Source organism: Rhodnius prolixus, unplaced genomic scaffold, assembly GCF_049639745.1.
Source record: "Rhodnius prolixus isolate KJV_2025 unplaced genomic scaffold, Rpr scaffold_15, whole genome shotgun sequence".
Classification (NCBI taxonomy): Eukaryota; Metazoa; Arthropoda; class Insecta; order Hemiptera; family Reduviidae; genus Rhodnius; species Rhodnius prolixus.
Genome location: NW_027411605.1, coordinates 4,985,852 through 5,010,692, shown reverse-complemented (window position 1 = coordinate 5,010,692; position 24,841 = coordinate 4,985,852). Strand labels below are relative to the sequence as shown.

Sequence of the window (24,841 nt, the reverse complement as noted above, 5' to 3'; positions counted from 1 at the left end):
TTAGAAAAGGGGGTCTATTACGTAAACAGGAAGTTGAAATTTTGTATTGAGGTTGGGCTCTATCTGGGGGCGATTGGTCTACACCTTCACTCAGTGAGATCTATTCAGGAAAGACCTACTTCCAGTTCAGGGATTTTGGTTACTAGGCAGCAGACAGATCTATATATCAACTTCCTGCAATCTCTATTTTTTGAGAGTTTTTCTTTTCGGACTCAGAGGACCTCCAAACAGATATATTTCCGGTGAAAATCTGCAATGATCGTATTTCCTTTTTCTAGAAAGAGAAATTACAAAAAAACCCAGCTGAGAATTACATCACAAAATAAGGCCTCCCTTTCCGCTTCCTTCAGCTAAACCGGACATACGCAATACGTGAATCCATTACGTACTCATATACCTACACACATCCTACATAATGAAGTCATGCTTCCTTATCTCAAACCTCTCTCTCTTCTTGTGACGTCATTGTTTTTCTCTCTTTAACATAATCCCCCCCTTGAGATAATTATGGGGAAACTGACACGGGAAAATCAGTCAGGGGGAAATATGCAAAGAAAATATTATTCCACCAGAACCCTTACACTTTCTAGCAAATCGTATTTAACATTGGGGGTGCGAAAAACCCATACCCAACGGCGGCGACCCATATCAAGTGTAGAAAGAGAAACCTTCAGGTATCCACCTTAAAATATGTAAATAGGATTTCTGGTAGTTATGTTTATGTAAATCGTGATGTATACAATTTCATTGCAATATTTTCGCTGCTCATATACATGAGTTAACTTAATAACGTAGCTACTAACATTTCGACTTGTTAGGTTATTATTATTATTATTATTAATATTATTATTATTATTAATATTATTATTATTATTTTTTTTTTTTTTTTTTTGGCGCATCAACAGCTGAGGTCATTAGCGCCCGGAGCTTTTTCCAGTGCACTGCCGGCCTCCGGACAGTGTTCTCTCGTTACAGACAACACTGTCCATCACCGGACAGTGAGCTGTAAGAAGCTCCTAGGAAGAGACAATCTAAGGGTCAGCTGCTGGATTCGAACCCGGGACCTCCGCGTGGGAGTCCAGTATGCTAACCTCACAGCTAATCCCTTCCCTATTAATATTATTATTATTATTATTATTATTATTATTATTATTATTATTATTATTACTCAACAGGGTAGCCGTGTCCAGCGAGGAGCGTTTCCGTACAGTCCTGGAATGGCAGGCTGCTTGGGACTATGACCCGCGTGGCCGATGGACCGTCAGGCTTATAAGAGATATAAGCATCTGGAAAAGGCGGTCGTTCGGAGAAGTGGACTTCTATCTTACCCAACTCTTGAGTGGGCATGCTCTTTTCAGAGCATACCTCAAGAGGATGGGTAAGGAGACACAAGAAGATTGTTTATACTATTCGGAAGTGAGAGATGACGCCTAACATACCTTTTTTGAGTGTGTGAAAGGTGGGGGTCGCCGCAGAAGAGATTCGGAGCAGATAATCGGGCGGTTGGCTCCTGAGATGTTGGTGGAGGCGATGCTCTCTTGCAGGACTGAGTTGGTCGCTAGTGGCTAGTTTTGCAAGAGAAGTACTCGTCTCTAAAAAGAAAAGGGACATGGAACACAGTATGAGCAGGGTCCCCTAAGAAGGGGCAGGATTGAGGCCTGATGCTGACATCACAGTGAATCCAGGCTATGCTATCCAGGGGGTGTTTTAGCCGGTAGGCCGCGAGGCAATGTGCGTAAGTTGCATTTCACCCCTCTTAAAAAAAAAAAAAAAAAAAAAATATTATAATTTATTTCTGGTCCGTCAACATCTGAGGTTTTTCCAGCGCACAGCCGGCCTCCGGAAAAGAAGCTTCTAGGACGAGAAAATCTAAAGAACCAACAGCTGGATTCAAACCCTGGAAATCCGCATGGTAAAACTAACCAATGAGATGAGTCCTTCCCTGTTTCTTTTCTCTTATACAGCATACTTTGGTGTTATTAAGATTGAATTTTTTTGAAATGTTGTCTTAAAAATGTTTTTTTAAGTAATGTTCGGAGCTCGAATTTTACTGTGGTGAGGAAAAACCAATTTGGTGAACTGAACCATGGAATACGATAATGATTTAACGAGCACAATCCCTTAGACCGGAAGTTACATCTTTGCCGAAATGAATTTAAGTCTAAATTGAAAAGTAAAACTAAAACTAAAATGGAATTATTTCCTGTCCGATAGATAAGGCATGCTTATAGGAAGTCCATGGCCATTATCAGTTTGTTTATTAGAAATAATCAATATAATGTCTCTAGAACGATCTTGACTATATAATTAAATTGAGGGGGGCCGCTTTATCGCCAGGATGTGTGACACCTCTACCGTCTTCCGGTCTACTTCATCCTTTCTACCTGCAGCAGCCCCCTCCCCCAGACACTTCATCTTAAGTTTCCGGTTTTAAAAAAGCCAGCATTATAGTCACCATCAAACCTAACCGGATAATAGGGTGTCAACGATTCTAGATTCAGTATTCAAATTGGAAATGTGGCGTGAAGTCAGTTTAACCTTTCAAGATCAAACTGTTTTATTTTTTTTTTATAAAAAAAAAAAAAAGATTAACAAAGGAGAAGTGGGCGGAGACATTGGAAAAACTAAAACAAAGAAAAGTCTTTTTCCCACCCGCTTCACAATTTCCACAAAGCTCATCACGCATTCTCACTGGCCTCGGCCCTCCTCCACACTCAGCACTCCGTTCGCAGAATTCCGTCGCCACTTCAGAAACGGAAGTGAAGCAGGTTTTTCTTTTCACCCGCACTGCCTCCCACCTTTTAGAAAACTCTTTCTTCTTGTTTCCTTTTTTTCTCCTTCTAAGGACGCCTCTCCTTTTCTTTGGCTTCTTCATCATTATTGGCTTTTCTTCAGGGCCCTTTCCTTCGCACTCAATTGCCCTGTTTAAATGGTAATTTCCGTTTAATTAAATCTCGTCATTAATCAATGAAGAATCATTCAGAATTAAATAAAAAAAAAGTCCGGCTTGATACCTCTCATGACTGTAAATCACTTAAATTCATCCTTTACTTCCGATTCTAATAATACTAACTTATTTTATAAACTGTAGCGTATTTCTTACAAAATTTAAAGTTGATGTTAGTAAAATGCTTCCAGCATGAAGTATGAGACAAAGTATCGTAACAGCTAAGTGCGGGCCCAGAATACCTTGTCCTTCCGGTACAAAGAAGCAATAGATGCATTGTTCTCTAAGATATATAAGAGCATTTTCAAGGGAGGGGGTCTACAATCAAAATTTAGTTCCTGTAGAGGAAGCTACGCCGCTGGAGCCTTGTAGAGAGCTACAAAGAGGAAGTCTACGTATTTCAATAAGCCAAATATGATTCCTGTATTGTATTTCCACGAATATTATACGTAATTTGAATTAGGAATCCTCTTTTCTCCAGTCAAGTGTAACACCGTCCTCCAGCATCCACTCTGGAGAATTCCTAAAAATCCGATAATTAAGTATTAAAATTAATTTAGGTGGCTTTCCAGGAGTATTAAATTTAAATTAAATTGCAGCACTTGGGACAGAAATTATATATCAAGGTAAAAGTAAACCGCAAGTAACCTTATTAGAGCAATTACCTAACCGCGCCGTAAAACCGAAAATCACGAAATTAATATTAAAAACCAACCAATTATGTTTTTTGAGAAATATTAAGGACAGAGAACGGCTAAAAAAACATAAACGCCCAAAACGCCACTGTAATCATAGGAGAAAAATCAAATCCTCAAAAATTTAACCTACCATAGCTCAATAACTATAAAAGATAAAACATTGCCACTTATATGAGTTATACAGCTATCTTTTCTCTAAATTTCGGTGAAGAAATCATTGTATTCACATAACTATTTAAAGAGATATAAAGGTTTGAAACTTGAACGTATTTGAAAACCACGAAAATTTAACCTTCCATATCTCAATAACTATTAATAATGCGATCTATACCAATTATAGAGTTATCTTTTCTCTACATTTCGGAAAAGAAATCATTGTATTCTCATATCTATTTAAAGAGATATACAGGTTTGAAATTTGAAGGCATTTGAAAACCACGAAAATTTAGCCTTCCATATCTCAATAACTATTAATACTATAACAATGCGATTTATACCAATTATAGAGTAATCTTTTCTCTACATTTCGGTAAAGAAATCATTGTATTCTCATAACTATTTAAAGAGATATAAAGGTTTGAAATTTGAACGTATTTGTAAACCGCGAAAATTTAACCTTCCATATCTCAATAACTATTAATTCTATAATAATGCGATTTATACCAATTATACAGCTAACTATTCTCTACATTTCGGTAAAGAAATCATTGTATTCTCATATCTATTTAAAGAGATATAAAGGTTTGAAATTTGAACGTATTTGTAAACCGCGAAAATTTAACCTTCCATATCTCAATAAATGTTAAAGATAAAACATTGCAATTTATATCAGTTATAGAGCAAACTATTCTCTACAAGGCATAGTGGATGCGTTCGTATCAGTTATGTGCGTTTTTTGGGGACTATCTTTTTAAACCCTATTAACGGTGTAGGGATTGTTATCGTCAGTGACAAAACACTGTCCATTACCGGAAAATCTAAGGGTATCTGATTCGGATCCGCGTTTTTGGTCCAGTCTTCTTTCAATTAGTATTTATATTCCAATTTCCTCCTTCTGCTCCCTTATTTTTATTATAATACATTAATATTGCTGTTAAATAAATGATAAATACATAAAATAAAATAAATAAATATACAAAACTACAAACCTGGCTTTGAAGCGGTACACGCATTTACTGTTTTTCGTATAACTGGAAGGATAGAATGGTGAATAGAAGCGACCCCTGGTTGTAGAGTGGTTGTTCGTAGGAAATTGGTATTCGCACATGGCACCTGGTATCTTGATACCATCAGTTCGATATTTACCTGTAACAACGTCAAAATACAAAAATATAATGCTGGTCCATAAAAAAAAAGTTCGTGATTAACATAGCACTGGGTAGGCAGTGGGTTGAATCAGCATTGATTTTATAAATCACGGTAGGTTTGGGTTTTACATCATTTCTGATCATTTTTTTTGTATTCTCATTCATCTTCAGAGTTGTAATTTTTGAATATCGTAGTAAAATGAAACTTTCTGTTTAAAAGCTCCCAAATTCATCTGGAGTAAATTTGGAAGTAAATTGGTAGAGCAGAAAAGCCAGTTTATTGCGCAAGTATAAATATTAGAGACGTTCTCCGGTAAGGAGAATTTAAATTGGCCAGTAGTAAATGTTTTTTCTCTTTAATTGCGAAACAGAAAGGAAAAATAAGGGACTTTGAACAGTTTTAGCGAGAAAAAGGGCGTTTTCCGGTAAGGGCAACTGCTGAAATCTTATCTTGTATTGAATGTGATCTTCCGTACAAGTAGATATACTCGTATATAAAGGAGACGTTTCTTCCACTCCTCATAGCGGTGCTCGAACTCCGATACTGGAATAGCCTTCAGCTGGTCGGTTACAGTGGTTTGAATGTTTTCGACTGCATCCCAAAATGAGTTCTTTTAAGGTGATTTCTGGAACGTGTCATTACTGGTGACGAGTCTTGGGTGTTTGAGTACTAGACCCAGAAACCAAGCGCCAGAGTATGGAGTGGCTCACTTCAACCTCTCCAAGGCCCCCCCAAAAAAGCAAGGATGGCGAAGTCAAAAATCAAATGCATGCTGATTTGTTTTTTCGATATCCACGGAATCGGAAAGAGTTTGTACCTCAAGGTCAAACGGTCAATCAACACTTTTACCGAGAGGTTCTTGGAAAAACTTCTGAAAAAGGGTCATTCGACCAAACATCAAGAACAATTTGGGTGTTGCATCACGATAATGCTCCTTGTCACACAGCCAATTTCAATAAACCAGAGTTTTTGGCCCTGTAAAAACATTCCTGTGGCTCCAACAGTCTCCTTAATCGCCTGACAAGTCCTTGTGAATTTTTTTCTCTTCCCGAAGTTGAAAAAATCACCTCAAGGGAACTCATTTTGGGACAATCGAAAACATTCAAACGGCTGAAAATGATCAGCTGAAGGCTATTCCAGTATCGGAGTTCGAGCACTGCTATGAGGAGTGGAAGAAACGTCTCCAGCACTGTGTGGCTTCAGAAGGAAGTTATTTTGAAGGTGACAATATAGAATTGTAATTCTTTTTGAATAAAAAAAATTAAAAAAATCAGTCTTATTACTTAATTTACAGACCTGGTAAAGTACATATAAGAGTATATATACTTATATAAAAATACATTATCTAGTCTGCATTGTACATCACATGTGGAGGAAATAACATTCTGCAAATAACCCTAATACCAACATGACAGTAATGACATTCAGGTATACAAATAGTCTAACAAATATATGACGTCAGCAATATTCATTTCGTGGTAAATGGCGAGCTTTTTTTTTTCTTTCCGGTGGGTGGTTATGGTGGTGGTTGTGGTAGTATGAGGGAGTCGGCCAGGAAGTTGATGCCAGGGTTGCCAGGTAGGTAGGCTGAACTTGTTTTTTTTTGGTTGTTGTTGTTGTTTAGGTTGGCAGAGAGCACCACAACTAATATGTGTTGGGGCTGATCCATGGTTGCCTGCGAGTACCCGGTAAATCCCGGACCAGGAAGCTATTTATCATTATTTAAGTTAATATTCCTTAATTGTGTCCTCTAAAGTCTAAACCAGTGACAGTGTACAAATGAACTCACTTCCGTATAATTAATCGATGTCCAAATATTTGCGGGTGGGGGTGGGGGTTTCCCAATGATTAATACTTCATTTATATAGTGTGTGAGTGTAGAGTTCAACTTTTGTACTCGATCCATATCTGTCACGAGGAACAGTTTCCTTCTAAAGGTATTTCCGCATTTCCCATGGCAAATGGACCTAAAATTGTCGACATATCTTCTGTGCTAGGTACGCCCATCTATAGTCCCAGCCAAATAGGCAGGTTAACAAAGTGTTCTCATGTTATCCACGTTTGACCTAGTAGTTCTTAATGAAGATATACGGAGTATCATCTAAGCGGAAGTATTGTATTGAGAGATTTTTCCGGAAATACATACGAGGAACCTCAAAACTGTTATTTAATCTCCTTTGAAGGGACTTTGAGCAGCCGCCTAGGAGCTGACGCCTATGAGTGACGGGCAAAGAAAAAAAAGAAGGAATTCTGAGCTGGTCTTTCTGGTGAGGATGAGCAGAGGGGGGAAGAGCCCAGAAATATCTCCTGGAAGGAGGGATGGATTACGTAAGAAAAAAGAAAAAAAAAAGGGCATCCTAATTAGAGAGAAGATCCCCTGCTACCCCATTACAAAATAAAGGGAGCCCCACAGGGACATCATAGGCGAGTTGACCGCTGAATCCAGAAATATTAAAGACCCCCTCATTTTCTTTGATCTTGAAAAAAACGCTGAATGTGCTCGCAACATACCCACGCACTTCCGCTTTTCCATCCATTCAGGGAACCGCAAAAAACGGAGGCTTCCGGTAAAAGTTACTTCCAAGTAATTTAAGAAAAAGAAAAATATATTTCCGCAATTTTATTACTCCTTATCTTTTATTGTCTACAAATTTATTTATTTATATTATATCCTATAAAAAGAAATTAAATATATTCACTGCGTCATAAAACAAAGAATATATCCTCCGTCTCTCTCCAAGATCAACATCAACAATTTCGCCCTGCAATAACTTTATACTGCTTATTAATCATGAATAAGCATAACTAAGTGTAGCTTAATTAAAAGTTTATGAACATACTGCTGTCTCCGGGTGGGTGGGTGGGGAGAGAGAAGCATGTTCTAAAGCATGAATAATAAATGTAAAAGGGATACTTAAAAGTTTTTCTATTCGTGAGGAAAATTCTTTTGGCAGCCGAAAATTGTGGATCTGTAAGGGCGTTTTATTTATTTATTTATTATAACGAATAATTTCCGGCAACTCAAATCCGGTATAATACACAGATAATTTCCTCTTTCTGGGTTTTACGCAATTCGTTTATTCATAAAAACCATATTTTTCATCAACTTCCTTATCATTTAATAGGATGAGAAAATGACTGCCAGTTTCAGTCATGATATATTTTTTATAATGCCGAGCTTTCGACCTAGGGACTAGGTCCATCTTTAGGGCTAATTTACAATGTACTGTTTGACATCATTAAAGGATTGGTGTGTCTTCTGTCTTGTCTGCTCATGGACTGAAGACAGAAGACACAACATCCCTTCAATTATGTAAAATAGCATATTGTAAAATTATGTATTGTGGTACTGGGTTTAAGTCCCCGTCTTAGGCCTTGGATTTTATTTAATGGTTATTGAAACATATTTATAGTTAAGTATGTTAGGCAGTTATGGGCTAGACCAGTAAAGCTAAGATGTATTGCGGTACTAGTCTATATTCCCAATGGTTAATAAGAGAAATTTACAGTAAAGTATGTTGGGCGGTTATGGGCTAGACCAGTAAAGCTAAGATGTATTGCGGTACTAGTCTATATTCCTAATGGTTAATATGAAGAATTCATAGTAAAGTATGTTAGGCGGTTATAGGCTAGACCCGCAAAGCTAAGATGTATTGCGGTACTAGTCTATATTCCCAATGGTTAATATGAGAAATTTATAGTGAAGTGTGTTTGATGACAATAATCTTAAACAGAAAAATCGCTTCAGTAAATGACGTAATTCCGGTTGCCGAATTTTACATCACTTTCACGGCCACGATCGCAGTACAAAACATTGCCAGAAGTAAGAGGAAGAAAACAAACAAGTCCTTTTGTATGTGTGTGTATAGGATATCTAAGCAAAGAAGATCAAGTTTTGTAAGGAAACTCCGACCGTATGTCTTAGTTTGCCAGCCATTATTGAAAAGTTGAAAAGAAGAGTTTTTCCTCTCTTTCGGGAAAATTCGTTCTCACATCCAATTCTATTATTAGAAGCTGGTCGAGCAGACATTACGTTATTGAGGCAACCGCTATCCAATTTCTCCAATACTGTCACTTATGTACCTCCAGCCATTCTTTCTCTTTTATTTTTTCTTCTTTATTTAATTGTTTTATTTATTTATTGCTTTTTCCCTTTATTTATTATTTTAAGGGCGGTATTTATTGCGAACGGAAATTATAGAGAATTCTATTGGCATCGAAAAACTTCCTCTGGCTGCATTGTTACTATTCTAATTGAATTTAAAGCACCGCATCCGGTCTATTGGTAACCAATAGCCGCGAGAGACATTACACCATGCTGCGGTTACAATCAGCTGATTGGGTTCAGAGTTGGGCAAAAATTTAATCAATTAAAAAACAATTGAATTAAACCGAAATTAAATTTTAATCATGATTAAAATTAAAAAAAATTTAATCGGCCAAAATTAGTTGATTAAAATTAAATTCACTTTTAATTTAATCGCAATTTAATCAATTAAAATTTTTAATCATAACTAAAAATTAAGATTAAAATTAAAATTAAATAATCAGAATTTTAATTAATTGAATTAAATTCCAAATTTAGTTTTAATCACTTTGGCCAAAATTAGTTGATTAAAATTAAATTCACTTTTAATTTAATCGCAATTTAATCAATTAAAATTTTTAATCATAACTAAAAATTAAGATTAAAATTAAAATTAAATAATCATAATTTTAATTGATTGAATTAAATTCCAGATTTAGTTTTAATCACTTTGGACGATTAAATTTTTTAATTTAATCAAAATTTGAGAGATTAAATTTTTAAAACCAAACATTGCCAATGGTTAAACCAGAATCGGACCAATGCATCTTTATTCCGCCTAGCTGGTGCCTCTTCTCTATCAATATTATCACCTTTCCCAAACTTGGCACCTTCATTCTACCAGTCTGGTGACTCATCTATACCATGTTGGTGACTCTCAAGACTTACATAGGACCACCTTACACTCTCATTTAACCATGTTTACCACTTACTAGACTTAGATAGGACCACCTTACACTCACATTTAACCATGTTTACCACTCACTAGACTTATATAGGACCACCTTATACTCACATTTAACCATGTTTACCACTCACTAGACTTATATAGGACCACCTTACACTCACATTTAACCTAGTTTGCGACTCACTAGACTTAGATAGGAACACCTTACACTCACATTTAATCATGTTTACCACTTACTAGACTTATGTAGGACCACCTTACTCTCACATTTAACCATGTTTACCACTTACTAGACTTATATAGGACCACCTTACTCTCACATTTAACCATGTTTACCACTTACTAGACTTATATAGGACCACCTTACACTCACATTTAACCATATTTACCACTTACTAGACTTATATAGGACCACCTTACACTCACATTTTGCCTTGCTGGCGACTCACTAGACCTTTATTTAACCACCTTACACTCACATTTAACCTAGTTTGCAACTCATTAGACTTATAAACAGGGTGACCAGAGTTATATGCTCCACCCTGAAACGGAGGGAAATTTCAAAAAATTAGAAAATACGTATTTAATCAAATCTAGTTTTTTCAGTAATTGACCCATATTTTAAACCCCAATATCCCCAGATACACCATCCAAGTTTTCTTTCAAATGGAACAAACAAGATCTAGGCAGACTAGAGTTATTCGATGTTCCAGATCTTCGACTGAAGCTAAGGGATTAAGGTTACTGTACACTTTATTTTTTAGATATCCCCTCTGAAAATAGTCTATTTGGGTTAAGTCCGCTGTTCGAGGTCAAAATCGAGCGCTTCTTAAACCGGATGATAACTGGGGATGAAAAGCGGATTACATACGAAAACATCTTAAGGAAAAGGGCATATTGTGAACCTGGAAAACAAAGCCCTTCCACCTCTAAACCAACGTTGACTCTGTATAAGAAAATGTTATGTTTATGGTGGGACTTTCGAGGACCTACACATTATAAGCTTTTAAAACCACACGAAAAGCTCAATTCGGAGAAGTATTATCAGCAATCGGATAGCAGTCCAAGAAAAGAGGCCGGCGATGTTCAATAGGAAGTACATCATACTGCATCATGATAAGGACAGGCCACATGCTGCTGCTTTGGGGACTCGTCAAAAAATTAAAGAACTAGGGTGGGAAATTCTGTCGCATCCACTGTATTCCCCGGATTTAGCACCATCCGACTATCATTTGTTTTGTCCTTACAAAATTTTTTGAAGGGCAAAACATTTAAAAATGAATGATACCAAACAAGCACTGTATCAATTTTTCGCTTCACATTTTTTTAAAAACGGGATACACAAATTGCCCTTACGCTCGCAAGATGTCATTAATAATAATGGCAATTATATTATTTAATAAAGTTTATTGACGGTAAGAAAAATGTGTATTTTGTTTTAATCCAAAAACAGACAGAACTTTCAGGTAGACAATATATAAGTCTAGTGAGTGGTAAAGATGGTTAAATGTGAGTGGAGGTGGTGATATATAGGTGTAGTGAGTGGTAAAGATGGTTGAATGTGAGCATAAGGTGGTCTATCAAAGTCTAGTAAGTAGTAAACATGGTTAAATGTGAGTGTAAGGTGTTCCTATATAAGTCTATTGAGTCGCCAACATGGTTAAATGTGAGTGTAAGGTTGTACTATCTAGGTCTAGTGAGTCGCCAACATGGTTAAATTTGAGCATAAGGTGGTCCTATCAAAGTCTATTGAGTCGCCAACATGGTTAAATGTGAGCATAAGGTGGTCCTATCAAAGTCTATTGAGTCGCCAACATGGTTAAATGTGAGCATAAGGTGGTCCTTTCAAAGTCTAGTGAGTGGTAAACATGGTTAAATGTGAGTGTAAGGTGTTCCTATCTAAGTCTAGTAAGTGGTAAGCATGGTTAAATGTGAGAGTAAGGTGGTCCTATCTAAGTTTAGTGAGTGGTAAACATGGTTAAATGTGAGTGTACGGTGGTCCTATCTAAGTCTTGTGAGTGTAAGGTGGTCCTACATACGTCTAGAGACTCGTGAAGAAGTCCAAGTCTACAAAAATTAACCGAAAAGTATTTATTGAAGACGCTCAGAAAAAGGGCCTCGCCAAAACGTGGTTCGAACCATTGGTTGAAAAGCCATAAAAGTGGATGATTAAATTAGTTTGATTAACGATTAAATCTGAAATTTAATTGATTAAATAATTGTCATATGATTAAAATTACGATTAAATTCGCTGATTAAATTCTGATAAAAATTAAAAATAAATTTAATCAATTAAAAAATTTAATCAATTAAATTTAGAATTTAATTGTTTTTTTAATCAGTGCCCAACTCTGATTGGGTTTCTTGTAATATATTTTAGTTTACCATAATTATTGTAAGACCACAAAAACGGAAATGATTGAGCTTGCAAAAGGTTTTATCCAATACCACCCTAAAACGAGAAAATCCCTTAAAGTTAGGCACCGGACAGAAAGTGCCTTCCGGTAACCTTCATTAGGAGCTTCATTGGTGGGCGGAAGTGTTGGGTATATTATATCGGAAGTGTTGGGTTAACCTCTGTTCTATAATAATCTAAATAGGGGGGGGGGGAAATGATTGAACAAAAAGGAGTTTTAAGGGGATCAATTTAGATTAGGGTAGAACTATTTACTAGTGGTATTGGAACTTACTAAATTAGTCTGGAGACTGTAGAACTATTTTGGGATTAAGCGGCAACAGAGAGAAACAGAGAGAGTGGGAGACGTTCCAAACTATTATCTCTAGAAGATGTACGCCTTTGTATTAACGTCTTACGAGTGATTCATGCAGATTTCCCGTGGGACAGGGTATTGTTAATATTAACGGAGTTATAATGAAAGGGAGCTTATACCACTATTGCTGATGATCAAGAAAATCTAGCCGCAAAACATTGCACTGTTTCCAATTGGGGAAATAGGCGGAAGTTGCCTATTAAATGGAAACCTAAAAAGTAACTTTGATTTTTTGTTGTTGCATAATTGAGCCTTAATTAAAATAACTTTTTGGGCTTCATTATTTTGCCTAAAAGTGCCTAAATTTTATGAACTATATTCCAACAATGGCTTCTTCAAATTCCTCAGTTATCATCCCTTTGTCCAAATTCCTTTTTGCATACTTTGCAATAGTCTCTTCTAAGTCGATTTGGCAATTCAACCCTTTCATCTTTTGTTTTGTGATGGACATTTTTCTGTTATCAGATTCTTCACAAGATAATATGAAAAACAGTTTCCTGTGCTTACGTAAACAATAGGAAAACACGTACCTTAAACTCAATGGCAGATGAAATATTCCTTTCTTAATAAGAACTTACAGTTTTTAAAAAGTTCAGTATAAGAGGTTGTTGATTAAACGGAAAATAAAAAAAGGTACCCAAATCAGCAAGTACCCATCATTTCTCATTCATAAATAAACTTATGGGCTTTATTAATTCTTGGTTTTTAATTTCCCTATAAACTGATTTCTCATACCACTACTGGGGGGGGGGGAAGCCATCTACGTCTTTAGACATCCGCCTTTGAACGTGTTTTCAACAACAGAAAAAAAATCCTTCGTACTTTTGGAATATTTATAACAATCGATACCATAACAAATATCGATATCATATCAGTTGATATCGATATCATATAATGGATATCATCAATTGATATCGATATCATATAATGGATATCATCAATTGATATCGATATCATATAATGAATATCATCAATTGATATCGATATCATATAATGGATATCATCAATTGATATCGATATCATATAATTGATATCGATGTCATATTATTGATATCGATATCGATGTCATATCAATTGATATCGATATCGATGTCATATCAATTGATATCGATATCATTTAAGTAATTTTACTAATTAATTAAATTTACTAAGTAAATTTAATTAAATTTGAATATATTTTTTTTTAGAATTTATCGATTGTTAAAAATATGCTGACCATTTTCATTTAGATCTTTTTTTTTTGTTGAAATAATAATAAAATGTGTATTTTATTAATTAAAATCAAGTTTTAATGCTGGCTGCTGGATAGAGAGAGAGATGGAATGTTTTTATTAATGCCATTGTGGTTGTTGACCGCCCACGTGCTTATTCGACATGAATGATATTCATCTTTTCCAGAATCCTAAATCTAATTAATGTTTTTTAAATAGTTTCAAATAAGAGTAATAGATAAATATTTCTATAATTATCATTTAACCCTCTATAGAAAAATCATTTTCCAGAAAATTTAAAAACTTTCTTAAATCTGTTCTGTAAAATTTCCCATCCCAGTTACATCTTAATGAAAAGTAAATAAAGAAAGTATTACCGAGAAGAATGTTAAGGCAAGAAGAAGGGGATGTTGATAAAGTAATTGCAGGAAGTTGTTAGACAATTATTTAGAAGAATCTAATAAAACTAAAAATAAAGTTCATATATTTGGGGGGGGGGTAAGGAACAGGAAGTGGTATTAAATGGTAATCTTCGAGTACTGGCATAGCTGTTCCCCTAACAGGAAGACGACACCCTCTGAGCAGCCTTAGGAGTAGCTGTACCTACTTTCTTAAGTACCTAATGATGAGTTTTCTACTTACCGCCGGACCAAAACGTCCTTTTTGCAGTACAAAGGGAGTTATCCAAGTCCAAAAAATATAATTCAAGTCTTTTTACTTTGACTCACGGAAGTTCTCCTGGTAGAGCGTATCCAACAAACCTTTTTCCCTGCTTACAAAGAACGTTATGCTCCTCCAAGCTGAATGGGATTTTGGGGATCAAGAAATGGATTCTGAAGATCTCTTTAAGAATTATGACTAATCAAGGTATATTGTAAGAGCATTGTTCATGTGTGCTGATAAGTCAGGAAGATTTGCTGATAGCTATTTTCGTTTTATCACATCCATGAGGACGTGACCCTCAATACTACTAACATAGAATATTTATAACTACCTGTAACATTATCTCACGTGTACACAGATAAAATGGCCGCCATCACAAAATAGAATCAGCTGCGGGGCCGTAAACAAAAGTTTTATATAACAGATTTTGGTTCAGACTGATTTAGGGCCTAAAAAAGGCTGAATCCAAGGGTAGTAGCTTCTATTCACATTCACTTTCCCTTACTGCGAGAAGAAATTATTACGATCATGTCAAATGTTTGGTAATATTGATTTTCTACCGGAAGTATTCGTTTGAGAACCCAAATGACGGAAAAAGTGGTCCAGAAATAGCCTCTATTCTGGGTGCTGATGTGAAGGGGGGCTTTTTAACAACAAAATACCTCAAAAACTAAAAACTGCTGGAAGCTGAAACTTTAAAATTGAACATATCCGGCGGAAACGCAATTTCCTCAAAAATTTCAACCTGAAAGCAACAATTTTCCTTTTAACTACTGAAAGTAAACTTAAGAGTAAAAAAAAACGTACGCTGCATTATAAAATCAAAACCGGAAATATTGAATTAATTGCAGATTTTATCAGCGGAAGCTGGGGGAGTCGTCGCTGTGAAGAAGTTTGAAAGGAGCCAATAAAATTTTATTACTAGTTTGGTGTTTAGCAATATACTTGTCTCCGCCCCTCTCCAGCCACCTCCACTACTGTCTACTGAAATAAAAGCAAATGTTTTTTAATTAGTAATTAAAAATCTATTATATATTTTAGAGGTGTTAATAAAATTTTATGAGACCAGATAATAGGGGATATAAAAGATAATGGCGGCTGCAGAACACGTGATAAGCCCTGCCTTCCACCCCTGTCCGCGAGATTTTGTAACCTTTTTATTAGATAACCACTCTTTTGTTTTTACAACCTACACTCCTGTAAGTTTACTAACAAGTATTGATTTAATCTTTAAAAAAGAAGTAAACCATAACGAAATCTGCTATACTTAGCAAAGGATGCAAACTTTGATTAGTTGGTCAAATTGTTTTGGTAAAGACAATGTTTACCAGAATTTGGTAATTTTAGTAAAAGATTGGTTTTTAGTATAGGTTAGTACTTTATTAAAACTGTCCGGTAGGATAGATCTTGAGAAAAAAGGGCTTTTTTAAAAATTGGTCTTGTTTTTGTTCTTGTTGTTGATACCTTGGAGATAACGTTTTAATTTCCCCGCGAAGTTTAATTCTAGCCAATCCTGGGCCAAGAAGTGGTGGATTAAAATGAACCCACAAAAATGCCACGTTTACTCCTGTCCACCTGTCCTCTTCAACAGCAATCCTCTTCCTTGTACAGATCTGGTGCTAGCTACCTTGGGCTCTACATAGACAAACGACTCAAGTGGAACCCATATACTAGACTTAAAAAACAAAGCAATGACGCAAAACGTGCGAAACTGTTTTACAGACTTCTTGGGACGACGCTCCCAAATTACACATTGAACTCGAAACGCTTAATAAACAGGTACTATTCTCAAACCTATGTGGGACTTAACAGACTAGAGCTGTGGGGTTCAGCCAAACCTACTAACATTAGGGACTGTACAGGACATTCCAATCAAAACTACTGCCGACAGATAGTTGACGCTCCTTTCTACGGTGACTAACCTCACTATTCACACCGACCTCAACATTCAACTTCATAGACCAACTCGCCAAGACTAAATATCAAAAAGTCCCATACTGCTCTCTCGACTAGCTCTAATCCTCTAGTACAGCCTCTCGCCTCCTCTGACAATCCTCCTAATAATCAACCTCGCAGACTGAATCGCCAGTGGCCCCGCGACTTCCTTGAGGTCTGAAGACCTAAACATCATTAATTTTCGCGTAGAGAGTGCTACCACTGGGTAGTTTCACTCCTCTTGCTCTTCACGTACCAATTAATCTTGTACTTCCTGATTTACTTATTATATATATATATATACAGTTGGTTGATAACTTAATAAATTATTAAAAAATAAAAAAAATTTAAAATTTAGTGTAAGACCTACATTGGATTTAGTAGCTTAAGTTATGTAGTGCTAACTAAATCTAAGAGGGGCCACAAGCTTCATACTTCATACTTCATACATACAAGTGTGCCGAGAGTTTGATCGTCTCTACTATTTCCTAATGGGAGTCTGGATTTACTCAAGTAACAGAAGGAAAAATCTGCAGTGAATTTCCTGTGTGAAAACCCAACGTGGAAATTAACTGACCTACACGCAGTAGGTCCTTCAAGTCTGCCAGGATCTGGGAATCAGAATTACAGAATCTATTATTCTATCAAAGGAGAAGCTTCCTTTTTAAGAATTCCCTGGCTAGAGCAAGGTGATAGCAATGTACATATATAAGTTCGACCCGGTAGAGCACTGGCAAGTAATACTGTAGCCTGGAGTAGGTAGCAGAAGGCTGTTACCCTGGCCAACCCGGGACGGACGTGGAAATAGACGTGGCGGGAGAACGTTTTAATAATGCAACCGGCCACATTGCTAATGGGGTTACCAACACCACCACCATCACCACCACTCCTCAGGGCAGAGTTGGCTCAGGCTGGTGCAAGTAAAATCCACCCTACTAACCAACATTCTGAGAGCACACCTTGACTCTGTGGAGGTGGTCCGCTCGGCCCAAAAGGGTTCCCCCCTAGCAGGAGAGGCAGAACAGTGGAGGCTGGCTAATGTCTCTGTGGCCACCAAGCTTTAGCTGGTACTACTAACATTATCTCGGCTAGACATTAGTCGGGGAATTCCTGGCTTTAGAATGTATATTTATGTACGTTCCCACCGACCCACCTCAAACTAACCCATTTCGACGACTAAAACTAAAACTTCCGGTAGCACTACTGCTCCATAATGATGTTGGTCACTTCCTTAATAAAGTATTGCCTCCAAACCTGGCAACTCAGGAAGCGAGTTTCTATCTCATTAAGGTAAAGCGTTATTAATTACTAATACGAGATAAACATCGTTGCCATTCTTAAATAAATGTTACATTACATTCCCAGGAAGTACTCGATCCCACTTCCTCTTAGCCCTCACAAGAGGTCGTAAGAGGATCGTGCCGATTATCTAATTCCCTATCAATAAAATAGAAAACTCATCCCAGATATAAAACTCGCAGTAGTCTTAAGCTTACATTTCCGTTTGTGCCAATTAACGTATCTGATACTCTTGTTTAACCTTACAAGATTTCAGCTTCAAATAAGCTCTATAAAGTACAAAAGCTCTGAACGCATCGGAAGCCTGGGCAGTAAAAGTTTGTTTTTGGAAAATAGATTTCCTAGCCCTTCGAGATGGTCTTCTGGAGGTGAAATTGCGCTTTATCTAGAAGGCAGCGTATCCGTTAACCTGTGATTTTAGAGATAAAGTATAGTATCAAGAGAACTATAATGTATAACAGAGGTCGCCAAAGTGGTCTATATAGACCTCCCCAGAGGTCAATTTAACAAAAGTAGGGGTCGATCTGAGCCAGGGGTCGAAGGAAAAACAATTTCGAACCCAATATAGCGGAACCTTGCAAAGAAACACCATTGCCCACCCTTCTCATTAATTAAGAAGCAATACTGTAGTTACTTTACTTATTATTTAATAAATATTAAGGTATTTAATTTTCAACATTAAGATATTTTTCATAAAACTATTTTTTACACAATGTAATATTACTTTAATAATCTTTTATTGAAATTTGCATCTCAACGGTTGTTGCAACAAGCAAATGTGATGTAATGTAATGTCTTGAATGAAGATTGGAGAAGGCACCCAGTGGCGACACTCCATTAACGTGAACAGATGCACTATACTGTTATGAGGAGAGTAGATCGCGGGACCATCTTTTCTCTTTAATCTCCTTGGAGGATTACCTGGTAATGTGGAAGAAGATAAGTATTCAATTAAAGGATTAGGATGAGCTGCTTGTAAAGGAATGAAATTTAAAGAATCGAGTTTTAGTAAGGTCTGTTAATAAAAGGGATGTTGAAGTCATTATGGGTTGGTGAGGTTAGAAATGTAGAATGGAGCGTTAGGAAGTTTTCGTAGTATTAATAAATGTTAAAAATCATAAAATAAATGTACGAACACAGTACCTAATAGATAGTTTTATTTTTAATTAACTGAAAATTACTTTTATGGGGGGTCGATGGAGATTTCGAAAAATTATATAGGGGGGTCCATGATCAAAACAGTTTGGCGACCCCTGGTGTATAATATAGAATATAGAGTTTATGAATAAAGACGCAGAAGAGGTAGAGGCCTAGAAATCGCTGGAGGACTCAGAGAAGGAGATGGCTTTTGGTAACAGGGATGTAACAACCTTAATTTGATTTGATTGATTTAGGAAGTTTAATTGCTTAAATTAAGGTAAAAAGAAGTGTTAGGTGTGTTCAAAACAAAAACAAAAAATTAAGTGCCTACTTAGATTTGTGAGAAGTTTAATACTAAACCATACTTAATGGAAGGCAACTTAAGCCTGGTTTAAAGAAATGATAGTCTGGTTTAGTTGGTAAAGTAGAAGAATAAAAATTACCACGATCTGAAGTCCTGTGAGAAGAAATATTTTGGAACAAGAGTGTAGTTAGGGAGGTGGACGGCAGCAGTTCAGCAGCCGTCTACAAGAAGTGCCACCCGCCGGAAGCTGTGCTGTTTTTTTTAAACAAACCGCTATTCTCAATGCTTCTTCCCTAATTGCCTGGCCATAATCCACCCCCCATCTCCAACAAGGTACTCTTGCTGGGAGGGGTGTTATATGGTGCCCCATCAAACCGTTTCTTCTCCACCTTCTCTTTCGGGTGGTGCCTCCTAAGAGCTTCTCGTTTCTCACAGACTACATCCTTAATCGCCTCTTTTTCCGTTTTAGAAATGAGAATCTACACCGTCACCAAGCACCAAACGATTTACACGTAGCCAGCGTTTTGTATCTTTCTTAATGAGCGGGGGATCTGTCTCATGGCGAGCGTCAGTTTGATTCCAATCGTCTGCGATTCCTGTTTCTAACAATTAATTAATTCCAATCTCTTTAGCAGAGATGCAAACAAGAGGAAGTTTTGTGTTCGCGCCAATTTACGATATCAGAATTTTACCGGAAATGTTCATTTTTGCGGGAATTTTTGTTAGTTTGATAAGTTTAAAGAAAATTTTGTGTCTGAAAACCTTGAGATTGTGATAATTGATAATCGTCGTAAGTTTTCACAATAGATTTTCATACCCTTTTATTCAAAATTAAAAAATAATAAAAATAAGAATTTTTGTAAAAAAAAATCTCCTTTCATTTAAAAAAATTGTTGAAGTATTTAAAAAAAATAAAAAAATTTAATAAAAAATAGAACTATGAAAAGCAATGCAGCCATCAGGTCAGTGAACACTTCCGCTTCAACAAAGCGGACAGGAAGTGACGTGAGGCGGGGGTTATTAATAGAACAGGTGTACCAATACTTTTCAGACTGTCCCGACTTTATTGACTGGCATCATCATTACAACAGAACTTTAAAGCTGCAGCTCTGAAACTGGCTAATGGAGTGACAAGCCAATATTAATTTTTTTATTAAAAAAAATAGGAAAAGTACTTTATAAGTGAACGTGTTTAATTTTAAAATAAAATCTTTTTCAAAAAGCATCATATGTTTATCAAAGAACAATTTAATTACGTAAAACTGAGATAATAAAAGTCGTGTGAGTGTTCTCCCCAGTTTATATTTAACTTGAACTCGGTTTGTGCGTAGATCGGAAGCCTCATACTTTACGTAGTTATGCTTGCGAGTTCTGGCGCAAAGCGGAAGCCATAGTCTTGAAAAGAGACTTGCGATGAAGTGGTGGTGAAGGAGGGCGTCACTCAATTTCCTCAGCATCATCCTACCCAGGCTCCATCACTCCCGCCTGAGGATTGCAGGTTTCCAGGATAAGCACAGAAAGAGTTCACGTAAAATCCTGTTGTGATCCCTACAAGTTACACCGGACACCCTCCAATCCAATAGCCAACATAGCCTGCAAACCAAAAAAAAATACCCTCTCAATCTGGCCTCCCCCTTGCCATGGGGTCTTCAATGAACAACCTCCGCTGTCGAGACCTGCGAAGCTAATATGTATTGTGGTACTGGGTTCGATTTCCGGTCTCTGGGCCTTGTATTTTATTTAATGGTTAATATGAGAAATTTATAGTAAAGTATGTTAGGCGGTTTATAGCAAAGCTAAGATGTATTGCGGTACTAGTCTATATTCCCAATGGTTAATATGAGAACTTTATAGTAAAGTATGTTAGGCGGTTATAGGCTAGACCCGCAAAGCTAAGATGTATTGCGGTACTAGTCTATATTCCCAATAGTTAATATGAGAAATTTATAGTAAAGTATGTTAGGCGGTTATAGGCTAGACCCGCAAAGCTAAGATGTATTGCGGTACTAGTCTATATTCCCAATGGTTAATATGAGAACTTTATAGTAAAGTATGTTAGGCGGTTATAGGCTAGACCCGTAAAGCTAAGATGTATTGCGGTACTAGTCTATATTCCCAATAGTTAATATGAGAAATTTATAGTAAAGTATGTTAGGCGGTTATAGGCTAGACCCGCAAAGCTAAGCTGTATTGCGGTACTAGTCTATATTCCCAATGGTTAATATGAGAAATTTACAGGAAAGTATGTTAGGCGGTTATAGGCTAGACCCGCAAAGCTAAGATGTATTGCGGTACTAGTCTATATTCCCAATGGTTAATATGAAGAATTTATAGTAAAGTATGTTAGGCGGTTATAGGCTAGACCCGTAAGGCTAAGATGTATTGCGGTACTAGTCTATATTCCCAATAGTTAATATGAGAAATTTATAGTAAAGTATGTTAGGCGGTTATAGGCTAGACCCGCAAAGCTAAGCTGTATTGTTGGTTTAGTAGGTTCGATTGCCTTGGATTTTATTTAATGGTTAATAAAAGAAATTTACAGTAAAGTATGTTTGCTAGTCGCCTCCGTCCACGACACCTAATTGGTAGTTGGACGTTAAGCCCCGCCTGAAAAAATAGGCAATTACTTTACTTACCTCCGCTATCCTCTTTCACCCATTACCAAGCAATACTTTTCATGAAGTTCCTTGATCTTTAACGAGGAAATCCCAGGAATTCTCCATTCCCAACCCATTCTGTAGATATTGATATTTTCAAAAAAAAAAAAAAACATTTTCCTCGTTAAATCGCTTTTCCGCGCGTTAAGATCAAGGATCATCATAGAATGGGGGAGGCCAGATTGAGAGGATTTTTTAAAGCTGTTTGATGAAGGGTGTCCTGTAACTTGTAGAGATCACAACAGGATTTACGTAACTCTTCCTGTGCTTATCCTGGAGACCTGCAGACCTTCAGGCGGAAGCGATGTATCCTGGGCAGATGATGCAGAGGAAAAGAGTGACGCTCTCCTTCTCCACCACTTCCTCATAAGTCTCTTTTTCAAGAGGCAAACTATGGTGTAGATGGCTCCGTTTCATTTCCGCTTTGCACTCGCTAGCATCACTACGAAAACTACTTTGACAGTCCTTCATTTTGTACCATGAGCGGAGTTTTTACTTAAACTGGTCCCGATTTTTAAATTAGTTAATTTTGAATGCCCTTCAGTACTTTAAAAGCTGATACATGATGAAAAAAGAGATAACAACGTTTTGTGTATATAATTGGCAACTGACATCATCAGTTGATATCAGCTCCAATAAAGAACCGCTCTGCACTGCAGCAGTAATTGCACTGCATTATTTTAATCCATCCATTTTGCTTACTTAAGTAAGTACTTATTAATAGTACCTAATTAAAACTAATTCAATAATTTATAACTACAGCAATATCTTGACGTCTTGACGTTGTATTCAAGAACCTGATGATGGTTTGCTTAAAAACTAAGCAATAAAAGTAATAAAAAGGATGTAGCTGGACCCAGCAGGGCTATAAAGGATCTACTCAGCACAATTTGTAATCAAAGACTGTTCTACTTTATAATTTCTATCATTGTCAAGAGATCGCAAAATCATTGAGAGTGGCCCAGCATCCCTGTGCTTTTGTATTCTGGTGTATGTGTGTGCGTGGGTGTGTAAAACGCATAAAGGAATAACTTCTAAACACCATTCCCAACTGGGCAGCTGAATACCCAGGGTCTGTGTCCTGGATTTTGGAGAAAAGGGTTTTTGCATTTAGATTTCCATATTGATGGCCACCAAGTGCCGGACGGCGAAGAGTGAGATTATGTCCACCTCTCTAACATTGCGGGGAGTATGGGGGGCACTTTCCAGCCCCTTTGCTTGTAGTCCATGCCTGTTGCCAAGGCTATGCATGTACGGAGGACGCTAGTGACCATACTGTTGTTATTCTACAGTGCCGACCTATTTTCATATGGAGTTCTATTCACTGTTTAAATAGGTCTTCATGCAGCATCAGTACATAGACTAAACCTGGCTCGCAACAACCACAATCACACCCTAGTGACTCAGTCTCTTCTTTCCCTTTGGCCATCCACATTGTCCTGTGCATGACGATCTACCACAAAGTTCAAATTCAATCATACATCCGGCGGCGGTAGATTTGTTCAGGGATTCTCTTTGCTCTCAGCTTTCCCAACCTCATCCATCCCCTTTCCGGATTCCTATTCAAATAGCCTCTATATATACAGACAAGTTGTCTACTTGACGAATTTTGCAATCCTGACTATTACTCTTTACATACCCAACCAGACATAATTTCTCTAAATACGAGCGGCAATAATACGAGGTGTGTGTATTAAATAACGAGACTGATGCTGTAAAACCATTTTATTTTAAATTTATACATATTTAGTTATTATCACCTTCAATATACACCCCTCCCCTATCCCTATAACGCTCCATGCGAATTTACCATTGTTCGAAACCGTGCTGTAAGTCTTTTTCAGTGAGCTCCTGCATGACGCGTGCCGCTTTTTCTTTCACAGCTTCAACTGGACTGAAATCGTGTTCCTTTTAATGCAGATTTGACTCTGGGGAACAGATCTAAAGACACATGGGGCCAGGTCAGGCGAATAAGGCGGATGGCCTAACACTGGGATGTTGTACTTGGCTAGAAACGTCGTCTTGACAGACACAATGCAGTGTGAGCCGGCGCCGGTTGCCTTGATTGGAGAACCCTGTGACTTGTTCTTCCACAAATCGGGTCGATTTTTTCCTTAAGCTTTCACGGAGTTGAGCAAGCACCTGACGGTAGTAATGTTTGATTAATTATAATCGATATTTTCATCCGTTTTGGACGTGAAAGGGCAACCTGGGCGGTCATCATCTCCGACGTCTTCTCGGCCATCTTTGGAAACTCTTGAATCACCCAAAATACTCGTGCACGTGATTAACATTCATCGCCATAAACTTCTTTTAATAAAAGATAAGTTTCAGTAGCGGTTTTACCAAGTTTTGATGAGAAATTTCACGACAATTCGTTGCTCTACTACATGTGTAGTATCAATGTTTTCGGCAAAACGAAACTAACACCTCTTACACAAACGACGGTTCCGGTCAGACAGATTTCTCTACAAACACGAGAGAGACGCTGCAATTGAAAGAGAAGGCTTTACGCTGCACAGCTGTCGGGCGTTAGGATTTGGCGCAGTGAGATGAGTAAACAAAATAGTTGCGTTTTTCAAACAGAACCGGTTTTCTTCTCTTCGGCCAAAACACTACTTCCGCTTACTCAACTTCCTGTAGCCACTCCGTCTTAACTTAACGTCCAGTAATAGATAAGTGTAACTAGACAATAACATCCGGAGACAAGCAGTACACTGAGAGAGAGAGAGATTTCCGGTCGCTAATCATCTCAGAGGTTTTGAAGTTGGTGGTATTTCCGGGTTGAAGGAATTTTTCAATATTTTGGCATTTTATTCCAAACTTAACTAATTTTAAGCGCTCCTAAATAAACTTATAAGACCCAGGACTTTGTACACTTTAATAAAATGGAATTTCTGAGGGAAACATTAAT

General features: G+C 37.1%; 1 protein-coding gene across 3 annotated transcripts in view; it reads right to left on the bottom strand.

Annotated features, from left to right (window-relative positions):
- Positions 1-24,841, bottom strand: part of LOC141454897 (suppressor of lurcher protein 1-like) — a 434,339-nt gene that overhangs the window by 86,190 nt on the left and 323,308 nt on the right. For all 3 annotated transcript variants that reach the window (XM_074129590.1, XM_074129592.1, XM_074129591.1), the window contains exon 5: positions 4,794-4,950. In XM_074129590.1, coding sequence (XP_073985691.1) covers positions 4,794-4,950 — 157 coding nt within the window. The remainder of the gene's footprint in view (positions 1-4,793; positions 4,951-24,841) is intronic.